The sequence below is a fragment of the Dermochelys coriacea genome, chromosome 10 (assembly GCF_009764565.3).
Source record: "Dermochelys coriacea isolate rDerCor1 chromosome 10, rDerCor1.pri.v4, whole genome shotgun sequence".
In the NCBI taxonomy this organism is placed as follows: domain Eukaryota; kingdom Metazoa; phylum Chordata; order Testudines; family Dermochelyidae; genus Dermochelys; species Dermochelys coriacea.
The window spans coordinates 38,503,184-38,525,354 of record NC_050077.1 but is presented as its reverse complement, the minus strand read 5'-3'; the positions used below and the strand labels follow the sequence as shown (position 1 = coordinate 38,525,354).

Here is a 22,171-nt window from a genome sequence, read left to right as displayed (position 1 = left end):
GAGTGCAATCCACACCATCCTCCAGATCATTTATGAAGATATTGAACAAAACGGGCCCCAGGACCGACCCCTGGGGCACTCCACTTGACACCGGCTGCCAACTAGACATGGATCAAGACTCAGGTTAACAATTTTATCCTCTAGCCCTTTTGTACGCTGCTCAATTTCTCTTTCATACACTTTATCCAGTGATTTGCCTGTGACATCTGCTCTGTTGGGTGGACTGAATCCTGGTCTTAATGACTGAACCATGTTAATGAAGTGTGGGCTCTCAATTAGGAAAGGAGAGTTTGTTGCATTAACAAACTGGGCAATTTTTTTCATTAATTACCTCTTTTTGTAATCTGCTGGTTCTTATCACTAATTTATCTATGGTTGTTTCTGGATGATGGAGATTTTTTTTCCTTTTTGCTACAGGTATATTGTGGCTATGTGACATACATGATTTGACTGAAACATTATCATTGGCTGATAACTCTGAAACTAGAGTGTAAACTATATTTTTTGCTGAAACATGAGAATTCAAGAATAGTCCAGAAGGAAGACAGGCAGTCCTTAAACTCACTAAACCCCCTCTTTTGTCATATAACTGAGGTGTGTTAATGAACCACTTCACCTTGAATGGTCCGAGAATATGTGTTAACTACTTATGCTAAACAATTTGTTCCAGCTTATATTTGGCTGTGACACTTTGAGTACCTTTCCCAGACCTGAAGAAGAGCTCTGTGTAGCTTGAAAGCTTGTCTCTTTCACCAACAGAAGTTGGCCTATACAAAAATATTCGATCACCACCCGACTGTCAAAAGTATTCTCTTGTACCTTCAGTCCTGGTAGAAACCTTCTCAATCCCCAGTATCTGAATCAAAATTTCTTTAGTTTCAGTGAGAGTTTTTCATATGTACTGAGAGAAGGTAGAGCAGAAAAGCAAAGTGAGGCAGAGATTTTAAATACCAATATTGTGTGTGTTCATAAATATCATATATCACTTTTTTAAAAACAAATATTTATACATGTGAAGTACTTGTGGATAACATAGGAAAGAAATGTCTTGTGTGTGTCCACTTCAGATGTTACTGCAGTGTGGTCTATGCTTATCTTGTCTCTATGGCAGAAAATATCTTACTTGGTGGACGGCAGATATGTGTTGAATTGGAAGAGAGTTTATCCCAAAGCTCTGAAATGAGGTCTGTTTGTTTCCATTTGCAGGGAGATCATGTGCCTGATTCACACACTGAAAGGAGTTTTCGGGCCTCATCTCTTAGCTGGCACCCATCCAGACTGATCCTGGCAGTAGGCTGGGAGACAGGGGAAGTGGTGGTGCTTAACAAACAGGACAAAGAGCACCACACAGTACCCCCCAACCATAATGCCGAAATTACTGTCCTAAACTGGAGTACTAATGGTACCCGCCTTGTGTCTGGTGATAGAGTAAGTAGCAAAACTGACATGCCATCAGTGTGCTTGATGCTGTATAATGAGTCCTGGAGATGGAGAAGGAGAGTGGGATTTTTAACAATAATGGATTAATGGGGGGGGGGGATTTCAAGGAAAAGATTAATCTAATTTCATCATAGTAAGTGTTAGTTCTTCGAGTGATTACTCATGTGCATTCCAATAGGTGAGTGCGCACGCCGCTTGCACGATCGTCAGAAGTTTTTTCCCTAGCGGTATCTGTTGGGTTGGCTGTGGAGACCCTTGGAGTGGCGCCTTTGTGGCAGCGTATATAGGTCGCTGCCGACCAGCCGCTTGCTCAGTTCCTTCTTACCGCCAGTGACGGTCGTTGGAGCAGCTCAGTCTCTTGCATTCGCAAGTGCCTACCTAGTGGTTCCCTTTTCTTCATTGTACATAGTTGTTATATAGTAGTTTGTAGTTAGTTGGACTTACTTTGGGGGGCTTCCCCGCCGCCCTTTCCCCAGGCATTGGGGCATGCCTCAGTCAGAGGAGTTTAAGGCATGCGAGAGCTGTGTGAAACCTATGCCCACAGGTGATTCGCATACTGCCTGTCTCAAGTGTTTAGGAGAGGGCCATCAGACAGATTAGTGCCAAATTTGCAGGAGCTTTAGACCCAGGACTGAGAGAGAGGAGGACTATAATTTGAAGCGTCTCCTGATGGAGTTGGCCATCCGCGCACAGCCGGCACCAGAAGCAGCACCGGCATCATTGGTGCACAGCGCCCCTGCTCAGTGCGGGATGTCCCAACACTGAGGAAGGACTCCAAGGAGCACGGGTGCCACTCCCAGACTCGTAAGGCCACTCACAGTCCCCGGTGCTACATAAGAAAAAGAAGGTGGACAGGAGTTGTTCCCCTGTCAAGAAGCCATGAGGGGACTCCATTGGGGTGCGTCCTCTGGCGGGACATCTACGGTCTGGGCATTGAGACCTGGCACCGTTGACTCCGGCCCCAACAGGAGGCGTGTCGAGTCCGGTGCTGGTGGCCTCCCTGACTGGGGAGAATATGACTTCCCTCCACGCTGGATACCTAAAAGGCAGCATGGGACCTCATTGCCATGATGGTGCGAGCCCCGACACCACAAGCCCAGGCAGCATCAGTGGCGTTGGCAGCGCCACCAGCAGTGTCTGTCCCGGCACTGCACGTAGCTTCGGCACCCTTTGCAGTACCGATGGCGGCACCACCTCTGGTTCATAATCGTGGCAAGCCTATGATGCTCACCATCTCCCCGGTACTGCTCTCCAGCACCGTCGGGCTCTGCCCTCCTGTGGTTGGGCACAGACTACTTATCCGAGTCAGACGCCAGATCTTCTGTCTCTCAACGCAGCCACTCCCGGTCCTGGCACCACAGACCAGTGGAATCATCTTCACCGGCAGTCGCCTGGCCGCCCCAGTGGTAGGGCCCAGTCCAATGGCCCTTTTGGACCCTGTGGGCCTACCATCAGGGTCAGGGCTCCAGGCTGGCATCGGTGACATCTGCCCTCTGTACCCCTCCCTCAGCAATGTAACTGGCTCATTACACCCCCAGGGCTCATGAGGACCCTGCACAAGACAGGGACTCTGGGCTGTCATGCTCAGGCGCAGCACCCGAACCAGCGCCATCAGTGACACTAGAGCCACCTCCAGTCATGGGAGACTCCGAGGTACCTCACCCAGCCTCCAGAGAGCCAGAAGGGCAGGAAGATCCTGTCCTATGAGCCTCCTCCTCACTAAGCGAGGCGGTGATAGGCACTTCCACCACTCTACCGGCAATGGATACCAGGACTTTCTTAAGAGGGTGGCCCTAAACCTCAATCTCCACGCAGAAGAGGTCATGGAGGAGTCTGACCTGATGGTGGACATCCTTGCCCCGGAGGGTCCTTCTAGGGTGTGGCCTTGCCCCAAATAAGAACAATCCAAAACACCAGTAAGGTGCTCTGCCAGACTCCAGCCTCTATTCCATCCACTGCTAAAGGGGTGGAAAGACCCCCTTTTTGTGGCGCAAAATAGCATGAACATCTTTTCACCCACCCCCAACCAGGGACTCTGGTGGTCGATGTGACAAATTACAAAGAGCGACAAGGACAGCCGGGTCCCATGCCTAAGTCATGGGACGCAAAGAAGCTGGACCTTTTCGGCGAAAAGGTCTACTTGACCAGAGGGCTCCAGCTTTGAGTGGCCAACCAGCAAGCAGTACTCAGCTTCTATGCTTTCAACTCTAGGAACTCATTGGCAAAGTTCCAGGAGTTGATCCTGGCTGACTCACGCAAGGAGTTTAGCGCGCTCCTTGAGGAAGGCAGGGTGGTCTCCAGAACCTCCCTCCAGGCCTCATTAGATGCGGCGGACTTGGCGGCTTGGACCATGGCCACCGCCATTACAATGAGGCACAGTGTGTTGCTCCAGGTGTCAGGGATACCACCTGAGGTCCAGAACACAATTCAGGTTTTCCCCTTTGACTGTGTGAGCCAAAATATGGACTCTCACCTGCACAGCCTTAAGGACTTGTGGGCAACTTTGTAGTCTTTGGGGATCCACACTCTTGCACCTCAAAGAAAGCCTTTTGTGCCTCAGCCCCCGTCCCGCTTCTACTCTGGGCTTCCTAGGTGAAACCTGTCAAGGAGATGGGGCAGAAATAATAGGAGACGTCCACCACAGTCCTCCTCAGGCCAAGGCCAGGGTTCGGTCAAACTTTTGAAGATGCGCCTGAGGATGGAGCATCAGTTTCAGTCTCGGATCCTCACCCCACCTTTGTGAATCAACTCTCCCACTTCTACCATGCTTGGTCCCAGATCACATCAGATTGCAGGGTCCTTAGCACGGTAGGGGTGGGATATTCTATCCAATTCTGTTCCCTACCACCCTCCTTCCCCGTCCCTCTTCAGGGACCCTTCTCATGCAGGAGGTGCAATCAATTCTCACTTTAGGGGCAATAGAGGAGGTTCCTCAGGAGTTCAGGGGCAAGGAGTTCTACTCCCGCTATTTCCTCTGGATCTGCGAGACCTCAACACATTCATAAGGAAAGTGAAGTTTCACATGATCTATCTGACCACCATCATTCCTTCCCTGGATCTGGGGGACTGGTATGCCACCGGTGACTTGAAAGACACGTACTTCCATATATCCGTTATCCCGGCCCACAGACGATTCTTGAGATTCATGGTCAGTGGCCAGCACTGTCAGTTCAGGGTGCATCTGTTTGGGCTCTCGGCGACCCCCCCCGGGTATTCACCAAGTGTATCGTGGTTGTGGCAGCCTTCCTCCGCAAACATCAGGTGCAAGTATTCCCGTACCTAGATGACTGGCTCAGCAAGGCCAAGTCGCAAGCACAGGCCACAGAGCATGTGTCTCTGGCGCCGGCTACATTCCGCAGGCTGGACCTCCTATTGAATGTGCCCAAATCCACACTGGCCTCGATGCAGAGAACAGAATTCATAGGGGCTCTCTTGGACTCCATGCAGGCCAAGGCGTTCCTGCCTGAGCTGCGCTTCCAAGCACTCATGTACATTATCAAAAATCTTCGCCGATTTCCCACAACCACGGCCAGAAATTGCATGAAACTATCTGGGCATATAGCAGCCTGCACATACACGGTCCAGCACGCTGGGTTACGCCTTCGGCCCCCTCCAGGTGTGGTTGGCGCAGGTGCACAGGCCAGGCAAGGACCTGCCGGACGCAAAAGTTACCCTCCCCCCTTGAGTCTCTCCACTGGTGGCTGCAACCACAAGTTGTGCGGGAGTACCCTTTGCCAAACCCCAACCTACTCTATCCCTAGTCACGGCTGCCTCGGCACTCAGTTGGGGAGCGCACCTGGGCGATATCAGAACCCAAGGCCTATGGTCCCACGCAGAACTATTGCTGCATATCAACGTAAGGGAACTGAGGGCTGTTTGCCTGGCATGTCAAGTGTTCCAGGCCCGCCTGCAGGGTGCATGTGTGTCGGTGCTGCTGGACAACACTGCAGCCATGTTCTATATAAACAAACAGGGTGGTGCTCGCTCCCCTCCCCTGTGCCAGGAAGCCCTGGAGCTGTGGGATTTTTTCATCACCCACTCGATACACCTAGAGGCGTTGCACCTTTTGGGAGTGCAAAACGAGCTAGCTGATTGCCTCAGTGCCAGGAGTTTCATGGTCACAAATGGTCTCTCAGGCTGGATATCGTGCACTCGATTTCCCAGAGGTGGGGCTCTCCCCACATAGACCTGTTTGCGACACAGAGCAACAGATAGTGTCAGCAGTTCTGCTCTTTCCTGAACCACAGCCCAGGCTCCATCATGGAGGCCTTTCACCTTTCATGGACGAGTCACCTGCTGTACACATTCTCGCCTTTCTGTCTCATACACAAAGTCCTCCTCAAGACTCATCGGGACGGGGCTTCCTTGAGCCTCATAGCGCCAGCGTGGCCCTGCCAGCATTGGTTCACTATGTTGTTGAACCTCTCAGTGGACAGACCAGTAGAGCTTCCTGTGTGCCCGACCCTCATCACACAGGACCATGGCCATCTGCAACACCCCAATCTAGAGTCCCTCCACCTTATGACATCGAAACTCCATGGCTGAATCCTCTTGAGCTTCAGTGTTCGGACCCAGTGAGGAAGGTCCTGCTGGGAAGTAGAAAATCTCCACTCATGCCACATACCTGGTAAAGTGGAAGCGTTTCTCCATCTGGTCTCTGCAGAGGGGAACCGAACTGCAGCTAGCACCAATTCCCCTTATTTTGGACTACCTGTTACAACTTAAGCAGCAGGGGTTGGCAATATCTCTCTGGGTACACCTGGCTGCCATTTCGGCCTTTCACCCAGGGGCAGCGAGTAGGTCAGTCTTCGGTAATCCCATGGTGGGCAGGTTCCTCAAGGGCTTGGACAGACTTTATACCCAGGTATGATGGCCTGTTCCTCAGTGGGACCTCAACTTGGTCCTGTCCGCACTCATGGGGCCCTCTTTTGAGCCCATGGCAACCTGCCCTCTGTCCTACCTTTCCTGGAAGATGGCCTTTCTGGTGGCCATAACCTTGGCCAGAAGGGTGTCTGAGCTCAGAGTGTTGACTTCCAAGCCCCCCTATACTGTCTTTTATAAAGACAAGGTGCAGCTACGCCCTCACCCTGCATTTCTGCCAAAGATAGTCTCCCAGTTTCATGTGAACCAGACATATTTTTACCTGTGTTCTTCCCTAAGCCCCATACCGGTAACAGAGAACATATGTTCCTTTCCCTGGACATTAGGCATGTCCTAGCTTTCTACATTGAGCGCACAAAGCCATTTTGTAAGTCAGCACAGCTCTTTATTGCAATTGCAGAAAGGATAAGGGGGCTCCTGATCTTTTCCAAGCTCATTTCATCATGGATCATATCCTTTATCAGGACTTGCTATGACCTGCCAAAAATTCCAGCCCCTCCGCTTATGGTGCAGTCCACGAGAGCGCAGGTGTCATTGTCAGCATTCCTGGCACAGGTCCCTGTCCAGGACATATGCAGGGCAGCAACGTCGTCTTCCATTCACACCTTCACGTCGCACTACGCCATTACCCAACAGGTGAGGGATGATGCAGCCTTTGGCAGGGCAGTCCTGCACTCAGCAACCAGGTGAACTCCGACCCCTGTCCCAGAGAAACTGCTTGGAAGTCACCTAATGGAATGCATATGAGCAATCATTCGAAGAAGAAAAAATGGTTACCTACCTCTCGTAACTGTTGTTCTTCGAGATGTGTTGCTCATGTCCATTCCAAATCCCGCCCGCATCCCCTCTGTTGGAGTATTCCGGCAAGAAGGAACTGAACAGGTGACAGGTCGGCAGGAACCTATATACACTGCCACTCCATGGGTCTCCACAGCCGACCCAACGGGTACCGCTAGGGGAAAAACCTTCTGACGATTGTGCACGCAGCGCGTGTGCACATCTATTGGAATGGACATGAGCAACACATCTCTAAGAACAAGTTATGAGAGGTAGGTAACCGTTTTTTTACATGCTTCTGGAATGGAAATGGGTTTATATCATGATTTCCCCAACTTTATTGGTTTTTCTATAGTGCTCATTGCTATTGTACCTAAGCCCTTTAAATATTAATGAATTTAACTTCACAACATATTCTGTGGTAGTATTATCACCATTTTGCAGATGTGGAAACAGAGGCACACAGCAGTGGAGTAATTTGCCTGAGGTCACATAGGAAGTTTGTGACACAGCTGGCAATAGAACCCAGATCTCCTTAGTCCCAGTCCAGTGTCTTTACGACGAGCCCTCCCACATCCTTCCTCCCTTTTTGTATAGTGACCCTCCCTCAAACACAGCAAAAATGCTTGAGTGTTCCTAGAATTAGTGTATTTTTAGTTGAAGCAAAGAGCAAAAAGACTCTAGTGAGGGGGAAATGTGTTGTGGAAATATATTTTAAATACATTAATCTTCATTTCTTGATGAGTTGGTTGCTCTTTTATGTAGCAAAATGAGGAATTGTCTATTGATATTCAATGTTGACTGCTAAATTTTAATACTGGATTCTGTTTTTGACAATTCCTGAACCAAAAAAGAAAAATGCTGTTCCTTTTGTCTATTTTCGTTGACCTTTTTTGACACTCCCTAGGATAAGACAGAGCTTCTCCAGAAAAGCTTCTTCAGCTTTTACTGTCAGTATGAATCAATGAAAAAGCATAGATCTAATTATTGGCTGTAAAACTTCTGTTATGTTTGGTGGTCTTGACAAAGAAATTGACTGATAAAAGCCACAGTCGAATTGTCCATTTGCGTATAGGAAAATTGGGCAACAATGGTGAGATTGCTGATGTGCAGAGACCACTGCCTATCAAGCAGACCACTATTGTCTCATTGTTAACTTGTATTCCCCTATCTGGCTATATCCATTTATTGTTGTTGTTTACATATAATCCTTCAAGAAAAGGAAAAAAATTGGCTCTCTTTCCCTCTGGATATCAATGCTGCTTAATTACAATCTGTTAAATGTAGGTGGTTTACTTCAGATGCATGTTACCAGGATGATGAGAGAGTGCCTGCAGAAAGAGATGAGTGCTGTTCTCAAAGATCGGGAGACTTGACCTCAGCCTAATCTTCCTTAAGCAGTTTTGTAGGCTAGTGTCCTCATCCGGGAATGCCCAGCCCCCAGTAATTCAAATTAGGCTCCAAGAACCACTGAAACTACTACTTAAAACTTGAGCAGCAGCCAGTGAGGATCAGGAGCTCTTTATTTACATTCTGAGTACATAATATCTTGCATAACTTCCAGCTTTTGATGGCTCGATAGTATCAGAAAGGTCTAGGTGTTTTGTATAAGTATCTTGAGTGAAAGTGTCTTTATGAAACAAATGGCTTTTACAGCAAAAGGCAAAAGCTTTGAGCTATTAGAATGGTTCAAAGGATACCAAGATGTCTTAACAAATAAATCTCATGGGTACAAATGTCACTGTGTCATCTCCAGTTGCCATGATAAAAGCTGCCTAGTTCTATCCTTTTTCTGCAGCCACTAGCATTGGCACATAGAAACAAGCTATGTGCAGGCTCTGTTTCCAGCTTGATGTACTCATGTCTGAGTTTGGAAGCAAATTGAAGACTAGCTCGGCCTTGGCTGAGTAAATACTTTTATTCAAGAGCTCCAATCTTGTCTTCCAATTCTCTGACAAAACAAGAAGCAATGGTCTCAAGTTGCAGTGGGGGAGGTCTAGGTTGGATATTAGGAAACACTATTTCACTAGGAGGGTGGTGAAGCACTGGAATGGGTTACCTAGGAAGGTGGTGGAATCTCCATCCTTAGAGGTTTTTAAGGCCTGGCTTGACAAAGCCTTGGCTGGGATGATTTAGTTGGTGTTGGCCCTGCTTTGAGCAGGGGATTGAACTGGATGACTGCCTGAGGTCTCTTCCAACCCTAATATTCTATGATTCTTCCACAAATATTTTCCCTCAGGCAGAGGCTAATGAGACTATTTAGTTTCAGATTTCAGGCTTTGCTACTAGTTGGGGAGGAAAGATTGACTTGACATTAAACTATGAAAAGAAAAAAATTCTCTCCCTAGTAAACATTTGGGGAAAAAAATATTCTTAGCCATTTTTGGCTCTTTTATTCTCCTGTATAATGACAGGTTTCAGAGTAGCAGCCGTGTTAGTCTGTATCGGCAAAAAGAAAAGGAGTACTTGTGGCACCTTTGAGACTAACAAATTTATTTGAGCATAAGCTTTCGTGAGCTACAGCTCACTTCATTGGATGCATGCAGTGGAAAATACAATAGGGAGATTTTATATACACAGAGCACATGAAACAATGGGTGTTACCATACACATTGTAATGAGAGTGATCAGGTAAGATGAGCTATTACCAGCAGGAGAGGAAAAAAAAAATCAAGGATCTACAACTTATCCTGAAGGATGACTCATCACTCTCACAGATCTTGGGAGACAGGCCAGTCCTTGCTTACAGACAGCCCCCCAACCTGAGGCAAATACTCGCTACACAACAAAAACACTAACCCAGGAACCTATCCTTGCAACAAAGCCCATTGCCAGCTGTGTCCACATACCTATTCAGGGACACCATCATAGGGCCAAATCACATCAGCCACACTATCAATGTGATGTATGCCATCATGTGCCAGCAATGTCCCTCTGCCACGTACATTGGCCAGATCAGACAGTCTCTATGTAAAAGAATAAAGAAAAGGAGTACTTGTGGCACCTTAGAGACTAACAAATTTATGCTCTAATAAATTTTAGTCTCTAAGGTGCCACAAGTACTCCTTTTCTTTTTGCGAATACAGACTAACACGGCTGCTACTCTGAAATATGTAAAAGAATAAATGGACACAAATCAGACGTCAAGAATAATAACATTCAAAACCCAGTCGGAGAATACTTCACTCTCTGGTCACTTGATTATAGACCTAGAAGTTGCAATATTAAAATAAAAAAAATTTCAAAAATGGACTCAGACTGCTGAATTGGAATTAATTTGCAAACTGGACACCATTAAATTAGGCTTGAATAAAGACTGGGAGTAGATGTGTCATTACACAAAGTAAAACTATTTCCCCATGTTTATTTTTTCCCCCTACTGTTCATCACACATTCTTGTCAACTGCTGGAAATGGCCCACCTTGATTATCACTACAAAAGGTTTCCCCCCCCCCCCCTCCTGCTGGTAATAGCTCACCTTACCTGATCACTCTTGTTACAGTGTGTATGGTAACCCACATTGTTTCATGTTTTCTGTGTATATAAAATCTCCCTGTTGTATTTTCCACTGCATGCATCCAATGAAGTGAGCTGTAGCTCACGAAAGCTTATGTTCAAATAAATGTTAGTCTCTAAGGTGCCACAAATACTCCTTTTCTTTTATTCTCCTGTGCAGTGTTGAAGTAAACCATGGGGGCATGATCAGATACATGAGGAGACCTGAATCAATAGAACATGAATGAGATCTGGGTTTATTACAGTGGATAAACCCATTTATTGGTGGCATAAAGGAAAGGGGGAAAACGTATACTTTGAAGGATAAAAATCTGGTCATTAAGTGAGAGTCATGAGTCTTAGGCAATTTTGTGCCCATTACACTTCCCCATTTCCTCCTTGATGTTACTAAAACGTCAAAGGTGTCATGAGCTTTTCTAAGGGTGGAAGGAGCAATCCGACTTGAAAATAAGGTGTGTCCAGTCGTCAAGCAGAAAGATGACCTCAACTCAAGATACATATGGGAGTAATTTCCAGCTGTTTTTATGGGCATCTAGGCTCCCCTTTATAACAAGGGGCTTGGTTGCTTATAGAAGCAGTTGGGGGAAAAAGAAAGTAGAACCAGCAACATGTGATTTTTTACTTAGCAGAGACCACCAGCCAGAACTCTGAACCACCAGTAGTCCACAGACCACCATTTGAGAGCCACAGTCTAACAGCTACTGTTTCGGGTTCTCTGCACACTTGAACAGAAACCACTGCACTGGTAAACATTTGGATAATATTTTCAACCTAAAGAACGGAATACGTATTGATTTTGTTTTTAAAAATTAAAGCTTAGATTCTGATAATGTAAAGGTAAGAGGAGAATTATATGGTCACTTGTATGGCTTCAGAACCATGCTATATGCTGGACCTTAGGTGAGATGCAATGGAAGAGCTATGTGGAAGTGCTGTGCTGTGCTTCATACCAGTACTACTAATCTTTCATTTTCATGAGGACTGTAAAGGGGCTAGCCAGTGCTTGACCCTCTCCAGGGCGGCGGGGAGCCACACCGGCTCACTATACACAGCTGAGGATTGGGGAATTAGTTTGGCCGCAGAAGTCTTCATTGGCAGCTCTTGTGGAGGCAGAAAATAAGTACAGTTAGGCCGGGGCCCTAGGTCAGGGTGGGGCAATAATGACTCAGGCCCTCAGGCAGGGCTGCGCAATAATACTAAAGCACTAACAGTACAAACATTAGTGAGCCCAGGCCCTAGATCAGGGCGGGACAATAATGAGTCAGGAGCTCAGGCCCTGAGGCAGGGCTGAGCGTAACAGTAGGCCCAAGCCTCCAAATGGTTTGGGAGAGGGGAGACTGCCACCCACGAGTTGGGTGGCTGGGGGGATGCAGGCCCTCCCACTCTACTGCGTCCCAGCCCGGAGCCGTAGCAGCGGTAGAAGATCCGCTGTTGTGTCAGTGGAGATCCTGGCTGCAACACACTGACATGGGCTCTGGCAGTGCTACAGCCAGGTGAGGGTTGGCTGTCCCCGGGCTACTTCCTGAGTCACGGTGGAGTCCTCCAGGGGGTCCAGCACATGGGTTCCTTGGGGTACCGGGCAAGCGGCAGGCCCGGCAGCTCCTCTAGATAGCGGTCGCAGGGCAGGTCCGGCAATTCCTCTGGGTAGCAGGCACAGGGCAGGTCCGGCAACTCCTCTGGGTAGCGGGCACAGGGCAAGTTAGGCCAGTCCTGGCGTGCACCTTGGGCTTCAGGGGCTTCCCAGTCACGGGCTAGGCTGGAGGTGTCTGGCCTCCCCGGCGGCTGGCCCTCTAGTGAGCTCTGAGGGTGAGCCTTTATACTTCCGGGTCGCTGCCTGACCCTCTGAGGGGTGGGCTCAGAGCTTCCTAGCTCCACCCACCCCGGCCTACGGATGGGCTCGTCTCTCTCCGGGGCGGCAGGGAGCCACACCGCCTCCCTACAAGGATGAAATTCACTTACAGTATATTAAAAAAATAAAATAAATCCTAATAATCCTTCACTGTAATTTGTTTTAATGAAATGAGATTGCAGTTTAAATTATACATTTTTATTCTGTTTTTGTTCATTGCCTAGCAGAGTGGATCCCCAGTTGCCACTGGGCACTCCAAGTACTACCATAATACAAATAATAAATACTCCTAAAATTCCAGCTGCAAAGCTGTATCATAAGTCAGCTTTTTGGGATTGTGAATGTACATGTCATGCTGCATTGTTCCTCTGCTTCTCTGTTTGCTCCATTTTTTCCACTCAGCGGAGGATTGAAATTGAGTATTCAAAATTGGAGTGCTTCAGACTGCAGAATTCTTCTAAATTTCAACTCTCTGCCAATTTGCAAAAACTGGGCCAGGATCTGAGGTTCAGCACAATACCTGTACTTGAATCATTATGTCTGCTTGTATTCTTGGTCAAAACAGAACCAGCAACTCAGACTTATTTTGTTTATCAATTGTTGGCTCTCTTGTTTAGAAGCTAATATACTTTCTATGATAAAGAGGTATATTTTGTTGAAATGGTTTCTTGAGAATTAGGGCCCAACAACTTTGTCATTGTTAAATCTTGCAATGCCAAGCATTTCATTTAAATTAGTTAGCTAGATTTTGATGTTCCTTTGATTTAAACATTTATGGGACTGGAGAGGTGCTGAGGGCAGCATGCTACTGAGTTCATGCAGCTTGCGCAATTGGATAACTGTTTTGTTATCATACACACAAGTATAGTGCTCGTGAACGTGCATTCACTTTTGGACACTTCTTTTCTAGATAGGAGGGCCATAAGTTACTTATTTGATATGCATGGATGGGGGAGAGGTAGAAGCAGTTGTATGTTGTTTGGACAGAGAAGAGTAAATAAAAGCTCTGTATTTCAAATGGCTACATAATGGTGGCAGTAAACTGGTTTCAGAATGGGAGATTTCAAGCTTCACAAGTTTATATTATAACTTCTCATAATAAAACATGCTAGCAGCCTTCAAATACTTGGCGAGGTGAAAAATGGCAAGACGAGTGAAATATGGTTTGGGTGGAGCGAGCAGGTATAATGGGAATTAAAGGGAAAGTTTAGGCTGAATATCAGAAAAAAGCTCTTTGACGGTGAGTTCTGTTTAAACTGTGGAACAGTCTCTCAAGAGAAATAATGAAGGCCCATTGGTTGAGACACTTAAAACTAGATTGGATGAAATGCTAGAAAATGGGCTCTGAGGAACAATTTTCCATTGACTCCTGTGACATGGACTACGTAACTAATGATCCACTGAGTGTTTTTCTTTTTTAACTTCTCTGATGGTTCTCTCAACTTCTAAGAATGTCATTTTAAAATGTCTTTCTGATCCTAAAAATGAATCAGTCCTCACTACACCTTCACGCAGTGCTTTAAAAAAAAAAATCATCAGCAACATTTCTAAAATTCTCTCTTCTGTGTTGGGAAATCCACAAATAATGACTCCGTGTTTCTCTGATCATGAGTGCTTTTGCTTTGTTTGCCTACTCAACCTTGAAAATAGGCAGTGGATTGAAACTAACAAGAGTTCTAGAGCTGGATTCTTGTTAGTTTTAGTAACCTGACTGCTCACAAGAAAGAAAAATGGGGTATGGGGTATGATGAGTACATGCAAGCGCATGTGTCATGGTGCATATGTGCAGAACAAAACAAGGTTCATCCAGTTTTAGGCCTGCCAGCCTTAGCAATGTCCTTTTCATTAAGAATGGAAGTAATTAAGGCACTTTTTTCCAGACTGCTTCATTTTAAATAAATAATGAAATGACATTATTTAAAAAGTCACTTGAAGTCTTAGCCACCTGTGAAAGGGGGATAATCTTACCTACATATTAAAAAAAAAAATAAAGATGAAAGGTACTAAATAAGAGGAAAAATACCATGTTATCAGTAAAATTATATTGCCTGAAGTGATTATTTAATATCCATTGAGTAGTTTGTCTCCTATTATTATCTGTTTGTGAAGAAGGTCTATTTCTTTTGTAATTCTTCCAGCTTGGAGTCATGGTTCTATGGAGACTGGACCAGCGGGGTCGAGTGCAGGGCCTCCCTTTATTGAAACATGAGTATGGAAAGTATCTTTCTCACTGTATCTTTTGGCCTCCACCTCCTGGCGAGTAAGTGAAAATGCCCCAGTTGGAACTCTGCTAGACATTCTCTCTCTTTAGGGTTGGGGATTTCTTATTATTAGGTTTGTTGCACAGAGATCCCATGTTTCAGAGTAGCAGCCTTGTTAGTCTGTATTCGCAAAGAGAAAAGGAGTACTTGTGGCACCTTAGAGACTAACAAATTTATTTGAGCATAAGCTTTCGTGAGCTACAGCTCACTTCATCGAATACATTCAGAGATCCCATGGAAATCCAAACACACACTTGTAGTGGCTCCACCTAACTGCTCCAGCCATTGGTAGTGCTTATCTGCTTTAGATGCAAAGCACAATTACCTGCTGCCTCCTATATCACCCCACTATGAGTGTCCTTTCTCTCTCCCAGCCTAGAGAGAAGCTTTCAGACCACCCTTCTGCCTAGTCCCTAGTTTCTCTCTCTGACTGCCATCCCATTGCACACACCTTCTGGCTTGTTTCCAGCACCCTTCCCAGCTGACTTCTTCCTCACCCTCCATTCCCAGATCTTCCTCCTATTCAGACAGCCTCTTGAACCCATTCCCCTGCCATGTCCCTTATACATGTATGGTTCCAGGCTTTGCTCTTCTTTTTTCCTTCCAACTATCATCTCTCTCCTCCCTCCCCTCCCCGCCCATTGGCACTCTTCTAAGCTCTTTTTCCCATTGCTATCTCTGTGCCTTTCCTTTGGTTCCAGGTCCTTCTCCCAACTCCTGCTGCTGACTCCCTTTCCTCTGCACGGATCCAGGTCCCCTTCCTCTCTTCCCCATTGCTGCTAGCTCTCATATCTCGAGCAAGCAATAATGTTGATATTTCAGAGGACTGGCAGCATGACTGTGATCATTTTAACAGATGTGATTTATACTAAATACAATGATTTTAAATGTACAGTGGGTCTCCAGTATATGTCGGGGTTGTGTTCTTGAAAAGGGCGATGGATACCAAAATGACTTGTATTGGGGACCCGCTGGTACAGCATTGGCTAGACAGGAGGGGATACTTGGGTGGGTGTGCAATGACGGGAGAACGGAGGGGTCGGAGCGATCTGGCCACCTCTCTCCTGCCTCCAGCTGGCCTTGCAGGGGTGGAGGGAATTGACGGTCTGGCCAGGGGCTTCCGGAAAATGGCGCTCCTGCCATGGGGGGGGAAGGGGTTGGGGCACTGGGGCTTGCCCGGCTTTGGCCAGGGAGCGGGGGTCGGGGGCTTGGAAGCCCCTGTGCTACGACCCCACTCCCCGTCAGGAGAGCCAGGTGAGCGGAGCAGGGAAAGCCCCCGACCCTGCTCCATGACTGGAGCTCCAGAGCTGGGCAAGCCCCTGTGCTCCAACCCCGCACCCCGGCTGGAACACCAGGTAGGCGGTGTGGGGCAAGCACTGGGGTGGAAGTAGAGCCGGGATTGAGGCAGTGGGCCTGGATGTTAAGTGGGTGGGCCACGGCCCACCCATGGCTATGCAGATCTGTCACATATCTGTCGCTCTTCAATAGAGGAACATGTTCCTATTCACATTGCTCCTGATCTGCATATCTGTTTGCAACTTACAGCACAGTACTGCTAATGACTGATATGCGGGACCATAGTGAATCGGAACACTTCCCCTATTGATGAGCGACCTTATGTGAAACAATGGATAAGGGGGAGATGTATACTGGGAACCCCCTGAATATCCTTCTATAAGCAGGAAATAATACTAAGTCATGATAGAGATTAAATCATATTGAATACATTTGAGGATTCCATTATCTTTGCTGAGCTGAGTGTGAAAGATCTCTCCATCATGAATAGTTGCCATATTTTGTTAGTGGGAATCTCCATCCATTTTTTCTGGATTAAAAAGTTCTGTGCCAAGTAGGGAGCTGGAAATGAAATGTCTTTTGGTTGCCTGCAGGGACCTGGTACAGCTAGCCAAAGCTGCGGTGAGTGGTGATGAGAAGGCCCTGGATATGTTTAACTGGAGAAAAGCTGGAATCGGAGTGCCTCTGAAAGTGGGACCCCAGGAGGGGTTATCCTTCTTCATCAGTGTGGCAGATGGTAAGAAAAACAAAAACCCCAGTGAACAAACGCTGCAGTTTGCTGGGAAATGTAGTCTCTTTAATGTTTTCAAAACTGTTCAGTGTAAGGTGGTCTTGTTTTCATTTGTGCTGTTGCACAAATTATTCTTAGAGGGGAAATAAAACACCTAGTAAGATGAAGTGTATAAAATCATGAAAATGCTAACATCTTCAGAGTGTGTTCTCTGTGCAGCATCCTTCCTCAGGACCAGTCCTGTTGGGATTGGAAGTTTTGGGAGCAGGATAAATGTTTGGAAGGGTAGTGGCTGTGATGACTTCAGAAGTGGAAATAGCTGATTCCTAGTAATGTCAGAAAGAGGTATCAAAAGTTATTTTCCTATTTTGCATGAGGGATTCTCCTCTTAGAATAGAGCTGGTAGCCTCAAGCACTGCTGTAAACTCAGTGGTTATTCCATTGAAGGAATATACTCTACCCCTTTGAGTGGACTTGATTAATCACAGCCTAGCATATGCCTGCTTTTCTTTTCAGAAAGAAAATGAGAGTAATCTGTACCATCCAAAAGAGGTCAGAACTAGAGAGAAACTATTTGTTCCCTTCCTTTCCAAAGATAGAAAATAATTGATATTTTGTGGTGTTGCTAGAACCAGCTAAACCACCAATGTTAAATGATGTCTAAAGCATATTTTTCTATAAAAATTATAAATAACTTAATATCTCCTTTTTTCTTCTTTCACTTTTCCTTCTGTGCATCTATTCAGTCTTTTTTCTTTAGTGTCTGTATTTTCCCTTAGACTAATTTGCTTCATGTGAGCTCCCCCATCCCCCCAAAAATCTTTTTTTTAACATCTTTCTTCCCTATTTTCACTTTTAGTGGATATTTTTCTTATCTTTTTCTTTCTCTAGCCCAGTTGCTCCCCTCTCTCTAAATCTCCTGTCTACTGACCCAGGACCAGAACAGATCCTCCATGTATAGTTGAAGAGTGTTTTGAAGGGTGGGCTGGTGACCCAGTAATGACCAGTAATTATGAGTGCTGCCCTCCAAAAGCAGATTAACTGACAACTCTGGGGATCTAGTTAATTTATGATAATCTCCCAATAGAGTCATGGTTCTGTTTGCAAGGCTGCATGTACACTGGCAAAAATGAGACTCCTGATTCAATACTGGTTCACCACAAGTGGTGGTAGCAATGGTGGAAACTATACTGGAGACAGGGCTCAGGCATTTTGACCATCATGTAATTGGATTTGTTGATATAAAATGGCATTATTTAATTCATTTAAGTGGATTACTAGAGAATAGCATTGATTAACTATACTGGGGAGGCAGCATGACCTACTGGATAGGGCAGTGGACTGGGATTCTGGAGACCTGGGTTCAATATCTGATACTGCTTTGCTGGGTGACCTTGGGCAACTAACTTCCCTCTCTGTGCCTCAGTTTCACTAGTTGTAAAATGGGGAAAATGATACTGAGCTCCTTTGTAAAGTGTTTGAGATCTCTTGATATCCAAGTTTTATTAATTATTTATTTTCTGAATAGGCAACGTCACAGTGAATTCTAAGAAAGTGAAACAGTAAATGTCACTGACAGCAGTTCCTTAATAGATCAAAGCAGTGATATCCTTTTAGTGGAGAAGAAACATCTTTGAACAGTGATGTGTTTTAAATACCATTTACAGGGGAATTTAGCTTTACACTGAGAATTGTCTTTAGAGCAACCATTACAATGATACACAGTTCCATCTAGTGACAAACTCCTTTTTCTGGAAATGCATGTGTGTTTTCTCAGATTTTCCCTTGTTTCTTTGATATGCCATCTAAACTCCAAATTAGGGGCCAAATTCTGCTTGCCCGACTCATTTAAATAGTTTGAGTGTTTCAGGAATATACATGTGCCATTCTAGGTAGTGGTCTCTTACTGTTTCAATTATAAATTAGTGTTTTGATAATTTTTGAAGTTTTAGCTTTAAATCCTATCTAGGCTGACAGCAAACAGTTTCTCAGACCAAGAGCTATCTTTTTAAAAAAGAAGAAATTAAAATAATTTGGCCACTTTGGGTATTTCTATGCTATAATCATGGGATATGACTGCATCTTCAGTAGACATACCTCCTCTAGCTTTAATCTAGCCACAGCTTCTCAGCTCTGGTACCCAAAATAGCTAGATTAAAACTTAGTTTAGGTATGTCTTTACCAACAATTACACCCCACAATTTCAGTGTAGACATATTCTTTAAGAGAGATGTTTCTTCTTTGAATGCTGTCCCTGTGGGTGCTCCACTTCAGGTGTCGGTATGTCCCGGCCCTGTTGATCGGAGATCTTCCATAGCAGTGCCTGGTCTGCGTGCGTGCCCAATAGCTGTTTCACAGCACCATTGGTGCCTCATGTAGCACGCACACGACCCAACCCCTTCACTTCCTTCTCAACCACTCTCAGCCTGAGACAGAACTCTGTAGTGGTGTTGAAGAAAACCTAGAAAAGAAGTAGATAACATTAGATTGTTTAGTTAAGCCCCAGTTTGTCATAATTAGTTGGTTCACTTAGTGTTAAGTTTCAGTTAGTCTTAGACAGTTTATTCCTCAAAAAAAAAAAAAAAAGTCCTCCATTCTGCCAGTCCCAAGTTAGCTCTACAAGGGATATTAAAAATATGCTTGGCTCCTCAGGTTTTAAGAGATGCACTTCATGCAAGGACTCAGTACCTATTTCGGATGGGCACTTGCTATGCATTCACTGCTTAGGTGAGTCGCACATATCACAAAAGTTCGCTCATGGCAGCAATCTCAAAACTCGAGTGAGGAGAGACGGGGATCTCTGACTTAAACTCATTTTAATGGAGAAATTCCTTATGCCTACTTCAGACCCCAGATAACCCTTGTCAAGGGACCCTCAGGGCACATCCTCTGTGGGCAGAGCTAGTTCCCTTTCCTCCACAAAATTGAGAAAATGGCCACGTCCTCCCCCAACAGAGAACCATTAAAAAAGAAACTGTCTCTGGTGAGATCTCTATCCTTGGTGCCAACCTCAGGCAGGGTGAGTATCTTTGAGGCATTTGGCACCTCCGGCACCCTCTGTGCTGGGACTTCTGCCGGCAGGGGAAAGGAGTCGAGTGATAGGCACAAACCAGCCTCCTCCTCCACTGTACCAACTACTCCTATGAAGGATACAGAGCCAGAACCTTTACCATTGGTGATGCCCCCTCTGCCTGCACCGACTTCATCGGAACAGTTAACAGAGAATTCAAGGATGGCACCACTGACTAAGGCCACACACAAATGATCGGCACCGACCAAGCTACCACCTAATGTGTCAGAAATGCACAGCATTGAAAACAGTGGCACCGTGTCCTCTTACACGTAGAGTAGACATGGAAGTAGCATCTACCCCCAGATCTCCGCTGTTCGGCACCGACGGCTCGCCAGTCCCAACAGCACTGGACCAGCCGGAATCCCCCACTGCTCCACCATTTTCAAGCGAAGATAAGGATGACCTTGAAGAGGCAGTCTTCTCGTCAGATCACTCCTCACCATCAGGTACCAGACCACCAATGGTCCCACAAGATCAAGAGAACAGCTTCCCAGAGATGTGAATCCTTGGCTCACAAATCCCTGAACTATCTACACACCCTAGAGTTACAAATAAACAAACAGAAATCTACTCTAACCCCAGTACAGCAATGGGACTTCATCAGAGTGCATCTGGACTCAAGAGAGGCCAAAGCATCACTACCAATGACCAGATTCTCAGCACTGACCACTCTCATATCAGTAGTCACAAATAGCCTATAGGTATCAGCATGTACCTGCCTACAACTATTGGGACGTATGGCGGCTGCTACCTTCGTAGTAAAACACGCTTGACTACACATGTGCTGACTACAGGGATGGCTGAACTCGGTATACATACCATGAAAGCACAGCCTGAACAAAAGCCTAACACTAATACCAAAAATCCAACACTTCTTAAAATGGTGGACAAGTCCAAGAAACGTATGCGCAGGGATCCAATTCAGCAGGATCCACCATCCATAGTGATCACAACAGATGCCTCACTGATTGGCTGGGGTGCTCCCCTGAACTAACATACAATCTGAGGGAAGTAGTTGCCTGCAGAGAGACACATTTACACATCAACCTGCTCGAATTATGTGTGGTTTGCAATGTGTGTATCCATTTCCTCCCAATAATAAGGAATAAAATAATAAGAATCCTGACTGACAACATGGCCTATATGTTTTACATAAACTGACGGGGGAGCACGATCTCACTCCCTATGCACAGAAGCCATAAACTATGGAACTGGTGCATAAAGCACAACATCACCATTACAGCATCATACCTCCCAGGTCGACAGAACATGACAGTGGACATATTAAGCAGATAGTTTTCCCAATAACACGAGTGGGAACTGAACGACAACATCACACAACACGTATTCCACGTGTGGGGGTTCCTATACTTCGACCTGTTCGCGACAGAACGAAACAACACATGTCCAAGGTTTTACTCACAAGCAGGACTGGGAACACGATCCCTAAGGGATGCCTTTCCCATCAGATGGAACACACCTCTTCGGTATGCATTCCCACTGATACCTTTAATTTCCAGAGTAATATGCAAGATACAAACTGACAAAGCCAAGGTCATACTTGTAGACCTTGACGTGGCCCAGACAGACATGATCCCCATACTGAGACTCATGGCGATCTATATACCATACACTCTCCCTCTGTGATGGGATCTTCTCACAAGATGAAGGTCAAGTCCTCCATCTGTACCGGGAGAAACTTCACTTGAAGGTGTTTCTCCTCCATGATGATTTAACCTGCTCCGAACAGGTTAAACAGGTATTACTAAACAGCAGAAAGACATCCACTCATACCACTTACCTCCAGAAATGGAAGAGGTTCTCCATGTGATGCCAAAACAAACACACATAACCACTGTTACAGCACCAATTCATTTGATCTTTGAGTACATAGTAGAATTAAAAAAATCAAGACTGTCCACAAGTTCAGTTAAAGTACACCTCGCAGCCATAATTGCTTTCCAACATAAGATCGCTGGTGTCTCAGTATTCACACACCTGATCACAAAGCGTTTCCTCACAGGTATACAGAACATATACCCAGAAATAGGCAACCCCACGCTGTCATGGGATCTAAATCTGGTCCTCAGAGGCCTTACCAAAGCACCAGTTGAACCACTTGCTACTTGTTCTCTACTACACCTGTCAATGAAGGTAGCATTCCTGATCATGATTACATCAGTGCAAAGAGTAAGTGAAATAGGGCCTCTTATGGCTCACCCTCCACACACCATATTCTTCAAAGATAGTGACGCTATGACCACACCCCAAATTTGTCCCTAAGATATCATCCTTTCATTTCAACCAACCAAGTCACTTACCTATATTTTACCCTAAACCACATAAGA

General features: G+C 45.8%; 1 protein-coding gene across 11 annotated transcripts in view; it reads left to right on the top strand.

Annotated features, from left to right (window-relative positions):
- IFT140 (intraflagellar transport 140) overlaps nt 1-22,171 on the top strand; it is a 250,730-nt gene that overhangs the window by 19,649 nt on the left and 208,910 nt on the right. For 8 of the 11 annotated variants that reach the window (XM_038420185.2, XM_038420186.2, XM_038420187.2 and 5 more), the window contains 3 exons: nt 1,207-1,428; nt 14,602-14,723; nt 16,614-16,756. In XM_038420185.2, the coding sequence (XP_038276113.1) occupies nt 1,207-1,428; nt 14,602-14,723; nt 16,614-16,756 (487 nt within the window). Of the gene's footprint in view, nt 1-1,206; nt 1,429-14,601; nt 14,724-16,613; nt 16,757-22,171 lie in introns of those variants that run through there. The other 3 variants (XM_043494330.1, XM_043494329.1, XM_043494331.1) reach the window with 3 other exon arrangements.